General features: G+C 40.1%; 1 protein-coding gene across 1 annotated transcript in view; it reads right to left on the bottom strand.

Annotated features, from left to right (window-relative positions):
* Positions 1–13663, bottom strand: part of PLPPR5 (phospholipid phosphatase related 5) — a 325748-nt gene that overhangs the window by 153721 nt on the left and 158364 nt on the right. The window contains exon 2 of the mRNA XM_075320076.1: positions 8867–8999. Coding sequence (XP_075176191.1) covers positions 8867–8999 — 133 coding nt within the window. The remainder of the gene's footprint in view (positions 1–8866; positions 9000–13663) is intronic.

Raw genomic sequence — 13663 nt, 5'->3', positions numbered from 1 at the left:
TGCTGCAATCTCGCTAGCGAGATCGCTAGCGAGCGTACCCACCCCGTCAGTTGTGCATCACAAGGAAATCGCTTTCTAAGAGGGCGGTTAGTTCGGCGTCACAGTGACGTCACTAAGCGGCCGCCCAATAGAAGCGGAGGGGTGGAGATGAGCGGGACAAACATCCCATGCGGGCGGCCGCAGGTAAGGTGAGGTTCCTCGTTCCTGCGGTGTCAAACATAGCGATGTGTGCTGCTGCAGGAACGATGAACAATCTGCGTCCTGCAACAGCAACGATAATCGGGAATAGAGCACCGTGTCAACGAGCAACAATAAGGTGAGTATTTTTGCTCATTAGCAGTCGCTTGTACGTTTCACACGCAACAACGTCACTAACGAGGCCGGATGTGCATCACGAATTCCGTGACCCCAACGACATCTCGTTAGCGATGTCGTTGTGTGTAAAGCAGCCTTAAGTGTCATGTCAAAATGTGAACATCATGATGGGGAGGGCTGTTTAAATACCAATTCCAATTGTATACCAAAATTTATTGGGTGACTCATGGATCAATGGGCTGAATGAACATCTTTCCAGATCAGTTTTACAGAGCCCCAATTAAAACTAATAATGTTATAGTTTTCTAATTTGTTTGGTTTCACCCCATTTTGATTTCTCTCATATTCAGTACATTTCATTTGAAAATGAATCTTAGAGTAAAAAATACAACTATGGATATATAATATACAATGCCACTTATGTAATAGCTTATTAATTTGTGTTTAGTATCTTTTGGGAGAAAAAGGACAGTAAATAGTTTTGACATAAATTAATTGGAATGAAAAATTCACATAGGCTTTTCCTCCAGAATGTTAAGAACCACGTCAAGGAGACCTGTCCCCTGAGACACTAAAATAGATGGGGTTGTTAAATGGAAGGTAGGTTGTTTGAACTATTAGCACATTATTAAACAAATTAATTTGGTACGCTATTAATTGGTGGAGAAATAAGACTGCAAAATTCACTCTGAATATGGTAAATAAGCATAATCTTGAACACAGAGATTTAGAAGTAATTAAAGCCTGCTAATTACTACCGCAAGTTAATGATTATTAAACCAGAAAATAGAGAAAAGTGTAACTCCTTCTAAGGTATTTGAGAACCTCCTAGGGACAAAACACGGATGATAGAAACCAAATAACAAGCAAATGTGCTTTATTCGTTTGCTTTGGAAAATTTAGTTTTTCTTTGAAGTTAGTTACAATTTCTTTATATTATACTTTTTAATTTAAATTTGGACCAGAGATTAAAATTTGCTTCCTTAGTTTAAAAAGTAAAAAACTATTGGAAAAAAATGCTTAAAACACTACTTAAAATTAAAATTGCATTAGCAATAAGAAAAAGTTGTGGAATTCTGAAAATCATAGGTTTGATAGACGTGTTAATGAGATAAACTGATGAAAAATGGTAGCAAAAGCTTAAAAACATCTTGATTGATTTATTCAGTTTGAGCACCATGCAAATATATACACACACTTTAATTGCAGCTATTAATGAAGCTATGATTGATTGCTAGAGGAATGTTCTGCCACGCTGAATGCACGTGGAGATGCAAATCAACAAGATCAAGTTGTGGCAGCTTAATTTGCAATTGACGACCAATGGCATACCAGATATAATTGACTGGAGTTACGTCCTGGTATGCCTTAGACCATGGTAGCACATTTCGACCACACAGTCTGGTCAAAGTAGCTTGAATAACGTGAAGCCTGGTGTTGCTGCATTGAAAAATGGTTTTTGCCACATTTTGGAGAAATGGATGTATCACATTTTTCATGACCAAATCAATGTAATGTAAAGCCAAGCTGTTATTGCACCTGGAATGAAGACTAGAAGGGTCTAGTCACCATACATTATTGTATTTTACCATCATAAAGGTCTCTTGATGACGTTGCCCACAGATGTCAAATTGACCTCATAGCAAGGTTTTGAAAGGCTATCCTAAAGCAGAGTAAAGCCTGCTTTACACGCGTCAATTTGTCGGGCGACCGCATGTGCGACGTATCATGCCCAGATCGTATTTACGTTTTGCTGATATCGCTTATAGGTCGTTTATTTGCGGTCACACGTAACGTTCTCAAAATCAACGCATCAGCGATCAACGATATATTGTTGGACCCAGGCGGTCGTTTGAATGTTGTTCGATGTTGGCAGAGTGTCAAACGGAGCAATATGTCGGCTGCTTCCCCAAAACGAACAATTTTTTAAAAATGAACTACGTGTCAGCAATCCATGATTTTCATCCTTTTTGCGATCATTCAGAGACGCTCGTAGGTGTCACACGCAACAACATCGCAAACGATGCCGAATGTGCGTCACGGAATCCGTGTCCCAGACGACATATCTCACGATAAATTGACGCGTGTAACGTGCCCTTAAGATGACCACGGATGCTGGAATGGATGTCTATGCTCTTCCACGATGAGTCCCGCTTTTGTCTTGGATGCAATGATAACTGGTGATTGGTCCAGAAACTATATAGGCAATGCCATAAAGAAGCCTTCATAAGGACTCAAAAGTGTCCTAGTTCCATTTTCAACATGACAATGCTAGACTGCATGTTGATTGTGCAATTGTGGCCAACCTGTGTAGCTGAAACTTGCTACCATAGCATGCAATGCCTCTGGAGTTGTACCCCATCAAGCACATATGTTACTACATTGATCAGCAATTGCAAAGAGAGCTGCTAGCAGTGGATCTTGACGATTTGCATGCCCAAGTGCATTAAGGGTGGAAGAAGATACCTCAGACAACTAATAATAACCTATTTGATGGCAGCCAAAGAGGGTAAGTGCGGGGCTTTATGTGACTGGGGCTCATACTCAATACTAAATAAATGGAGAAGATGTTTTGAATTTTTTTAAATATTTTTTTTGTCGTTTGTACATCATTATCATATCTATTCTTCCTATGATTTCCATAATTCCACGAATTTTCCTACTTGTAGTTGCAATTTCAATTTTTGGAGTGAGTGTTCAATCGGTGAGGATTTTTGAGATTGTGACAAATGTGGTGTCATCAGTGGTAGGAAAATACTATGCCCCTTTACTAATCTTTTTCTATAGGCCAAATAGTTGGTTATACTACTATAGAATAGGCTGAGAATGCAGATTTTATTGAGCCGAAAGGAGACAAAGTGGCATGGTTCTGTCGTAGCACCACTGTTACTCCATTCTAACGATCAGTGGTGGTTAAATCAGTTAGACCCCTACTGAACATACATCATAGTCCTGTGCCATTAATGCTTGTGTTGAGACAAGGGAAACATATCACAAATAAAGATTTGCTGTGCTATTAGGTCAAGCATCCCACTGTTTGTGTAATCTCACTAGAAACAATACAGCTGACTCATGGTTATGAGTTCACTGCATTTACGAGGAAAACAGTTCCCCCACGTGTCTTCCACATCCCCCTTCACCAATGACTAATGCCTGCCATTGTACACAAACGTATAAATCAGTTGCCATAACTCCAAATAAAGGTGGCTGGTAGACGTCTGCATTCTCTTCATGAATACATAACTGGAGCTTGCTGTGTTCCATTTAATGCATTAACAAATAGAAAAATATTACCAAATATTTGAGAAGACCAGTATTTATATTGTGTTGCAATCCATTATTTAAAAACAAAACAAAACACAAAACCCCACACACTTAAAAGGGAATCTGTCAGCAGGTTTTTGCTACGTAATCTAAAGACAGAATGTTGCAAGGATTGAAACATAGAATTCGGGGATGTCTGTCTTGTCAAGGTCTGATCTGTTGTTTATTTGTGATGTTTGTTTACGCAACAGGACTTCTCACTGGTCGGACTAAAATGTCACGAGCATAGCCGTCCAGCACACACTGAATGACACCTCACTGTCAATGTACAATCTCTATAGAGAGCCTGGTCTGGGCGGAGACAGCTTTCTCAGCTCTGCTAGATGGCTAAATCTAAAAATTCTGATTGTATCAGAACAAGTACACCCAGTAACCTAAGTGATACATCATTGGATTCAGGATCTCTTTGCCTACATCATGCTGCTCTCAGATGAGGTAGCAAAATCCTGTTGACAGATTCCCTTTAAATCAAAGCTGTTTTTTGGCTACTACATGAAGAGACTCTAGTATATGAGTCTCTGAGTATCTCAATCTTTTGGTCATTAATTTCCAAACATTTTTGAGCACAAGTAGATTTAACAATCCTATCATTTCTGTAACTATGAAAAAAATATACAGTGATGACCAAAAGTGTTGGCACTCTTAAAATTGTTCCATAACATGAAGTATTTCTTCCAGAAAGTATTGCAATTGCACGTGTTTTGATAGTTATACACATGCTTATTTCCTTTGTATGTATTGGAACAACACAAAAAAAAATATATTATATACTGTATATAGACAAAAAAGGTAAATTGAACATAATTTCACACAAAACCACAAAAATGGGCTGAACAAAATTGTTTGCACCAATTGAAAAATGCGCAACGTAATCAAAAAATTTACAACCCATGGCACTGTAGCTAATCTCCCTGGACATTGACAGGAGAGAAAAAGTGATGAAAGGTTGCAACGCAGGATAGACCGAATGATAGATAAGCAGCTCTTATCAAGTTCAAAAGAAATTCATGCTGTCCTACAGGGTCAGGGTGCATCAGTGTCAGTGAGAATAATCCGTGGACATTTGAATGAAATGAAACGCTATATGAGGAGACACAAGAGGTTCATCCTGCTGACACACAGACATGAAAAGGCTACACTGAAGTTTGTCACTCCATATGTGAGTAATCCAAAATCCTTCTGGGAAAGTGTAATTGGGACATATGAAACCAAGATAGAGCTTTTTAGTATAGCACATCATTCTACTGTTTACTAAAAATGGAATGAGGCCTACAAAGAGAAGAACACAGTACCTACAGTTAGGTATGGTGGAGATTCAAAGATGGTTTTAGGTTGTTTTGCTGCCTCTGGCACTGGGGGCATTGACTGTATGCAAGGTATCATAAAATCTGAAGATTACCAAAGGAATTTGGGTCACAATGTAGTGCCCAATGTCAGGAAGCTGGGTTTGCATCCTGGGTAATTGGTATTCATGCAGGAAAATGACCCCAAACATACTTCAAGAAGAACCCAGAAATGGATGGAAGCAAAGTGTCGGAGCGCTCTGAAGTGGTCAGCAATGAGCCCAGATCTACATCCCATTGAGCACTAGTGTAGGGATTTTAATATTGCTGTTGGAAGAAGGTGCCTTCAAATATGATAGACCTGGAGAAGTTTGCAGAAGAAGAGTGGTCCAAAATTCCAGTTGAGAAGTGTAAGAAGCTGACTGATGGTTATTGGAAGGGATGGATTGCAGTTATTTATACCAAAGGGTGTGCAACCAAATATTAAGTTGAGGGTGCCAAAAATTTTATCCAGGCCGTTTTGGAGTTGTGTAAAGTTATGTCAAACTTTCCTTTTTTTCTCTGTTTTACTTTGTGTGGTTCCAAAACACTAAAGGAATTAAATATTTATACAGCAAAATATATGTAATTGAAATAATATGGGAGAAATAATTCATTTCATGGACCAATTTCAAGGGTGTCAACTCATTTGGTCTGGCGACCCAAGGCTGAGAGATCTTCTCAGACGGAGCAGGAAAGGAGAGCGGGGAGGACACAGATGGCTGGCTTTGGTGGTGAGTACATTGGTGTCCCTGTCAAGAGGACGCAGCGGGGCTGTGCAGTGACATCGGCAGTACACCTGCTTTTATTTCAAATTGAACTAATGATGACAATGTGATAAACATGCAAATTGAAAGGCAAGGGCTTGCTTAACCCAACTGTTCAGTTTATCCCTACAGATAGCTTGTTATGGAGGGTGGCCATATTGAATGTCACGATGTAACCGTTATATACATGTTACTGCCAAACTCACTACTTTAAAGCTACTAGATTGCTGAGGCAGGGCCAAAGTATTTTGGATGATGGCCTAACTAGAAGGTCAATTTAACATCCACTTTTAGTGCCATGAGTGCAGGATTGTGACTGCATATCCAATCACAATAAGTAAAATTTGGGCTTATATTTCCTGGTGGCAAATCATATATTTAATGCAATAATAATTGGACATTGTACATATGAAAAAAAAATACAAAAGATGGGACAAAAAACTCGTACAATAAATATGAACTATATTAATGAATAGACTGCACAAAGGTTTAGAATCTAGAAGAAAAGACGGGAAGAAGACACTAGGCGAGAATGGAAACTAGGTACTGGCACCAGGGTAACTGAAGGTTGGAAACAAATTAAATGAGTTCGTTTTCAGGTTACTTTTCAACAAGTCATGGTCTGATCAGTTAAAGAAGCAAGTTGCAGAATCTAGGGATGCTAATAAGAAATCGTGGAGATGTGTGTGAAAGGAGAGCAAGGAAACAGACTAGTAAGTACTGTAAATATGAATATTATTGGAAAGTATTGGTAGATAAATTCAAAGATGTTTGGAGCAGAAGGAATATTTTAAGGGGCAAACTTCAACATAGGTTATGGACTTGGATAAGCAGTTTAAAATACTCCAGTGTTTTTCTTTTCTTTTTTTCAGCTCTGGAGTGGTGCTTTTAACACAAGGTCCCTGCACCTAGCAATATACTCTCCCTCCAGATTCTTCACCTTTTTTCGGCATTGCTACAGTCCTTCCGCACCATCATGGGACCACAACTTCTGACTAGCCAAAGATAGAAGTTACTTCACAAGCTCTCAATGTAAGTCTACGAGAGACAGAATGAGGCCAGAATGAGGCTCTCATAGACATGAATTGATTTGTGACCTCCGGCACGCTCCATGAAACACTGGAACTGGCAGCAGGTCAGAAACTGCCAAAGACCAACGGGCGCAGTGCTGATAACAGATGAAGAACCAGGAGGGTGAGTATGAGTCAGGTCAGAGAACTTCAAGATAAAGCACCACTCCAACTTGGAAATAAAAAATAAATGCTGGAGTGGTGATTTAAAGACAGATCAGATACAATGGTTATTCTAAGACAGTGAAGAGTAGACTATCAAGGTTTGTAGCCATTAACGGTCATTAAAACCTTTTTGTGGGCGGTGAGGGTAAGTGAGATGGGAGTGATATGATAATTTCTCTTTCTTCAGTCCTTTGTTGTTTTCATGAAGTTATGTCCTCCTGTTATGGACATGGTTATGGACTGTTATAATTCTGAATAATGACCATATGAAGATATCCAAAAAGAGGACTCAAAATGGCGTTTGAGCTGTACTCAGATACGGGACTTTCTGGTCATAAGTGATTCATGCTGACTTAGCGTAATATAAAATGATGAAACACATATACATATATATCTCAGAATAAGTTCGTTTTGCCATTTAACCAATAGGAGAAGCGTATTCTTGGCTCCTATCCAACTTATTTCTTTAAATGTATCTGAACTTCCGTAATTAAAGCAGTCATCTTTCTACTCAGATCCGTGTACATGTCGTATATCACTGGTCTGTGTGGACAAATAGCATCCATGCCTGACAAATGACTCATGATTTGGAGTGCAGACGGGTTTAACACGTGAATGCATAACTTGGATTGCATCACCCTAAATTATGCCCCCCTTATCACTCCTATGGTCCATTGATCTGAACACTGGACTGGAGTTCTGCAAATCAATCTTTTCATCTCTACTCCAAGTAGAATACTCAAGTGCATGCTATCGCCAATGTAATACTGGGTGATTATTCTTAGAAACGTTTTTATGGCACATACATCACCATATGGCGAAATACAGTTTCTATAGTTCTAATGTATGTAGTCAATGGACTGTGTGACTTCATAAAGTCTAAGGCCCCAAATCATCATAGAGATTATACCAGAATTCAAGTGTAAATCACTTTGTAAAGTCACAAAAAATTTGTGTAATGTGGAGTTACACAAACATTTACCACCAACTGTTGCAGTTTTTACAACAGTTTCATACAGCTCCGCTAAAATGGGTGGAGATAGGGCAGGATAAGAGCGTGATGCCACAGCCCATTTTATTCATGATGAGCGTTATTTATGTGGCATTCCTTATACCAGAAATCTTACTAAATCTGACTATAGGAAGACTTGTGGCAAAAAGCGTACAACACTTGTAAGACAATCCTGATTCATTAAGCAGCTCTTACTGAATTAGAAACGTCCTACTCCAACATGCTCCCTCATCAATCCAATATTGTAGTATCCAAGACACCAAAGACTCCTTGATCAATTAGAAACTTCTTTTATTGGTCCCAGTGTACATGAGGGGATAAAAACAGCACAACGTTTCGGCCAATGCAGGGCGTTTATCAAGCCACCTGTCTTACGTGAGGTTTTCTCCAATGCTCCCTCTTCAAGATTGGCATGAACAACTCTGGTCTTGATGAATTGAGGTCTGGGTGTACAAATTCTGGCCTTTCGAAAATACATTGGTCATCAGTATAGAATGCACACACTTTCAGGACCAACCAATTATAGAATACAAGAGTTCCCTCCATAGTTTCAAAGCTGAATAATTGCTATTCACAGATGCGGTGACTATGACCATAGACCATATGACTGTCTATATGAGGTTTAGTCTTGTCCATTCTCATCTCCAGTTTCTAAATTACCTTTGCTGGATTGATGATAAGTAACTAATGCCTGGTAGAACAAGTTTATCTATATTATCTTCCCTACAGTAGAGACAGAATACATTATTTGCTTGTAAAATCTGATACAGATGTCAGATTATACTAGTTTGAATGATCTAAGTATAGAAAAATGTTCAAGGGTAACACTTCACAGCGGTACGTTTCTCTAAAATTCACTATTACATGGAAAACATCAAAATAAAAGCTTACCAAGGAATCTGACGGTTCTCCGCACCAGTGGGTTAATATAGCAACAGTCTCCAGTTAAAAGAGTTTTTTCCTGGTTCTCAAAGTCTCTCGTCGCTACTTGTAGGCAAAAGACTACTGTTTCTCCAACAATTATCTAAATAGGAAACACAAAAGGAAAGATATCCATTAAGAAGATACATAAACATCATTTAATTGGTGATCTGCATGGAAGATAAGTGATCTGTCACACATTTAATTAAAGCAAATATTCCTAATTGGACATTTTCAGTGTTTGTATATATGTTGTTCACACGGCTATGAAACATCAATTTATTTTCAGTACATTACATGACTTTCATCTATGGAAAATGTAGGACAAGCGCTGTGACATCATAGAAAAGCCTGTTATTTGGATCCTATAAACACACAGTGGCACAGTGGTTCCCAACAGTAGGGATCTGGGTTCAATTCCTAAAGAAGGACATCTGAGAAGACTCATCTCATAAATTTACTAAACTCCAGATAAGTTGAGAAAATTCTCTGCTATATTATGGTAGCAAAACATTTCTACTTCTAAAGAGATTAAAAGAAAATGTTATGACTTAAAAGGGCTGTCCAGGACTTTAACACTAGTAATCTATCCTGAGGATAAGCCATTAATGTATGATTGGTGAGAGTATGACACCCGGTACTCCCCCTGATCAATTGCTCCCGATGGCAGCCGTGGCCAGAACTACTGGCCACTATACAGCACAGCTCCATCAACTGTATAGTGGGCACGGCTGTCCACTAGACCATTGACAGAGCTGTTCTGTGCTGCTTCTAAAATGAGTAGTTCTGACTCACGGTGACACCAGTTACAGCTGACTGGCGCAAGTGCTGGGTGCTTTCTAATTGAGTAGTTCCAGCCAGCAACTGCACCAGGAACAGCTGGTTGCCGGAGGTGGCAGGTGTTGCATTCCCACTGATCAGACATTGATGACGTATCCTAAGGGGTACTTTGCACACTACGACATCGCAGCTGCGATGTCGGTGGGGTCAAATTGAAAGTGATGCACATCCAGCGTCGCTGTCGATATCGTAGTGTGTAAATCGTTTTTAATACGATTAACGAGCGCAAAAGCGTCGTAATCGTATCATCAGTGTAATGTCCGACATTTTCATAATTTCGCTGCAGCGACGGTACGATGTTGTTCCTCGTTCCTGCGGCAGCACACATCGCTGTGTGAGAAGCCGCAGGAGCGAGGAACATCAGCTTACCTGCGTCACCGCGGCTCATGCCGGCTATGCGGAAGGACGGAGGTGGGCGGGATGTTTACGTCCCACTCATCTCCGCCCCTCCGCTTCTATTGGCCGCCTGCCGTGTGACGTCGCTGTGAAGGCCGCACGAACCGCCCCCTTAGGAAGGAGACGGTTCGCCGGCCAGAGTGACGTTGCAGGGCAGGTGAGTGCATGTGAAGCTGCCGTAGCGATAATGTTCACTACAGCAGCTATCACAAGATATCGCTGCTGCGACGGGGGTGGGGACTATTGTGCTCGGCATCGCAAGCATCGGCTTGCGATGTCGTAGTGTGCAAAGAACCCCTAAGGATAGGCCATCAATGTTACAGTCCCCGACAACCCCTCTATAAGTTTCAAAACAGTCTAAACCTATTAAATAATAAATCCAAGGAAGAAAAAATTCCAGTATTCCCATAAAATCTTCAGTTTATTATAAATTCATAAAATCCATGATCATTGTCATGGGAAGCAGTTAATGTTGACGCGTTTCGATGCTTGTGGTGTTAGTCATAACATCGTAATACCGGAATTTTTTCTTCCTTGAATTTATTATTATTGCCCATTTGTGGCTGATGGGTTTTCCGGTTTCCCTGCTGCAGGAATACAAGAGCAAGATCCCAGGCAATCTAATGGTGAGTGTTTTCTCGGAACAATACTCCTATTAAATAGTCATATATGTACAACTTAAAAGGGTTGTTCGACCATACTAAACACTGCACAGTCACCACACAGTATGAAAATAAAGTTTTGTGGATATGCTGCCATCTCTGAGGCTATAAAGCAAGACAGACAAGAAGCTATGACATCCTCATTCATTTGTCACAACTGCACTGAAGCCTGTGATAAGCTGCAATGGTTATGGTCATAGGATGATTCTCTGGTGATGTGTTGTTCTAGTCATTGGATTGCTGAGGCCAATCATAGGGCCAAGTGGCTCCGTTACAGTAGAATGACGCTAACATGGCTTCCGGTCTGACACAGACAACCAGAATGGCCTGTTCTGGACCACAGTGGTGCCAACAATCTGACATATATTGACCTGCTATTTTTGCCTCAATCATGGTGCCTGTATAAATTTTTGCATGGTTGATCTACCCCTTTAATGCTCTTTCTATAAAAAGTAATGTACCAGAATGTTTATATAGGAAGTAGTGGTATTACCGTAGGGGTGCTTGTCCCTCAATAAAATTATTTATATATATATATATATATTATTTTTTTTTTAAAGCTCCAATGTGGTCATTATGAGAAACCATATACAAATCAAGCTGGAAATACAATATGGAATTGTCAATGTACTCGGAAGAAGCAGCCCAAGTGAATTGACTTGTACCCAAATTAATTTTCAGCATGATTGGTTCCCTTTAACGTAAAGATATTCAAGATTCTTTTTTTTTTTTACTTTTGTGTTGTGTTATTCTTTGTTCCATTTACGGTCAGACGCTCAAACGAGTTTGACTCCCATTGTTCAAGCATTGATGGCCTTTCCTAAAGGTTGGACATCAATGTTATACTCCAGTAGAACCCATTTAATACAAATTCAAATTCAAGTTACAGTGTTGACATTCTTAACACCATGGGAGCTCAGTGGTTAGCACTCTTGGGACCCGGGGTTGAAATCCCACCAAGGACAACATCTGCAAGGAGTTTGTATGTACTCCCTGTGTTTGTGTGGGTTTCCTCTGGTTCTCCAATTTTCTCCGACCCTCCAAAGACCATACTGATAGGGAAGGACAGTGATGATAATGTCTATAAAGCGATATATAAGTGAGTAAAATAAATAAGTAAACACATTCCCTTTTTCTTACTCTCTTTGTTAGCCTTTCTATTGTCATCATGGCTAATGGGCATGGGAAATTATAAGGAAAATATGAAATTGTATTGAGTTTTCAGGCTACAGTACAGTCACGGTGACAAGTCCATGAGCTGTAACGTTACTACATATTTGTCTACATGTTATTAGCATTTTTTTTTTATTCATTGACACAACATTGTACAGCGCACAAGACGTATCAAAGTAATTCTTGTATTTAAGGAATGAGTCACATTAATTGGGACGATCATTGGTTTTGTGCTGTTATTTTCCCTGTGACAAGTTCTGTCGTACAAGGGCTTCTGTATGACTTCTTGGTAAACACTTAATTTGTTCTTGACATTGAATAGATTAGAAAAGGCTTTTTGGCACAAGCAAGCATAAATATTTCTAAGTGTTCAGATACTACAGCCTCTTATTTCTAATAAAGGAGGATAACATGAATTAAATCTTATTTATGTGAATTCAGCCAAATTCAAAGCTGAGATCTGTCATTTGTTTTTGTCCTTGACTTCGAAAACATTAGAGATTTTACAGTTTAGTATAGCAACTCAAGGTAATAGAACATAAACAACGATAGACAGGGACGGTTTTAGACATCTCCTCTTCAGCCTTTTCAATAATGACATCACGGTCACATTACCAGTCACATGGTCGTGATCTTTCCAAAGGTCTTCAAGCGTTCACCACATCGGAAGCTATACTGATCATGCCATCATCAGTGTAGCTCATACTGTAGAGACTGGGGGCATAACTAGCATTCGATGGGCTCTGAATCTGATACAAAAATTTGGACCTGGGTCACCTTCCTCGCATGTTGGTCAATTGTGTTGGCCCTTGTTGTGTTCTAAATCCTATAAGAGACATATGAATTGGTCCCCCTTCCTCATTATGTAGTAATGTCCCCCATCCTGGTATATATGTTATCCTGGTATGTTCCTTATCTCGGATCCATACTGGTATTTATGTCCATCATCCTGGTATATATGTTGCCAAGTCTGATATATGTGTCCTCCATCCTGGTATATGTGTTCCACATCCTGGTGTATATGTCTCTAAACCTGGACCCATCCTGGTATATGTACCCCATCATGGCACAAATGTCCTCCATGATAGCATGCATGTTTTCCATCTTGAGCCCATCCTGGTGTATATGTCCCCCATCCTGATATATATGTGGCCCATCCTGCTATATCTCCCTCCCTAGTATATATGTCCCCGATCCTGGGCCTATCATGCTTTATATGTTTACCCTCCTGGTATATATGTTCCTCATCCCAGGCCCATCCTGGTATATACATTCACCATACTGGGCCCATCCTGGTAGACATGTCCATCATCCTAGTAAATATGTGACCCATACTTGTATATATGTTCCTCATCCCAGGCCCATCCTGATGTACATGATTGTCAAGTGATTTGGGAGCAGCCGGCAGGTGGGCACCATTGGACCGCTTGATGTGTCGGTCCATGGTGTCTCCTCAGTGACTGCATTTTACTGTGCACCACATAGTGGGAGTTGGGTGTTCTTTAAGCCAGCTGTCAAGATAACAGCAGGTTAAGAAAAGGTTCAGCACCCCGTCTACCAATGATCAATTATACTTGTGTCCTCCAGACAGGGAGCTCGATCAAGCATGTCTGATTTCAGACTGCTGATGGTATTGTTCTCCCTGAGAAAAGCCACCAGTCGAGCGGGCACTCCTGTGTAAGGAAGTATTGGCTAA

The sequence above is a fragment of the Anomaloglossus baeobatrachus genome, chromosome 8 (genome assembly GCF_048569485.1).
Source record: "Anomaloglossus baeobatrachus isolate aAnoBae1 chromosome 8, aAnoBae1.hap1, whole genome shotgun sequence".
NCBI lineage: Eukaryota > Metazoa > Chordata > Amphibia > Anura > Aromobatidae > Anomaloglossus > Anomaloglossus baeobatrachus.
The sequence above is the reverse complement of the archived record's forward strand: the minus strand, read 5'-3'. Positions and strand labels throughout refer to the sequence as shown.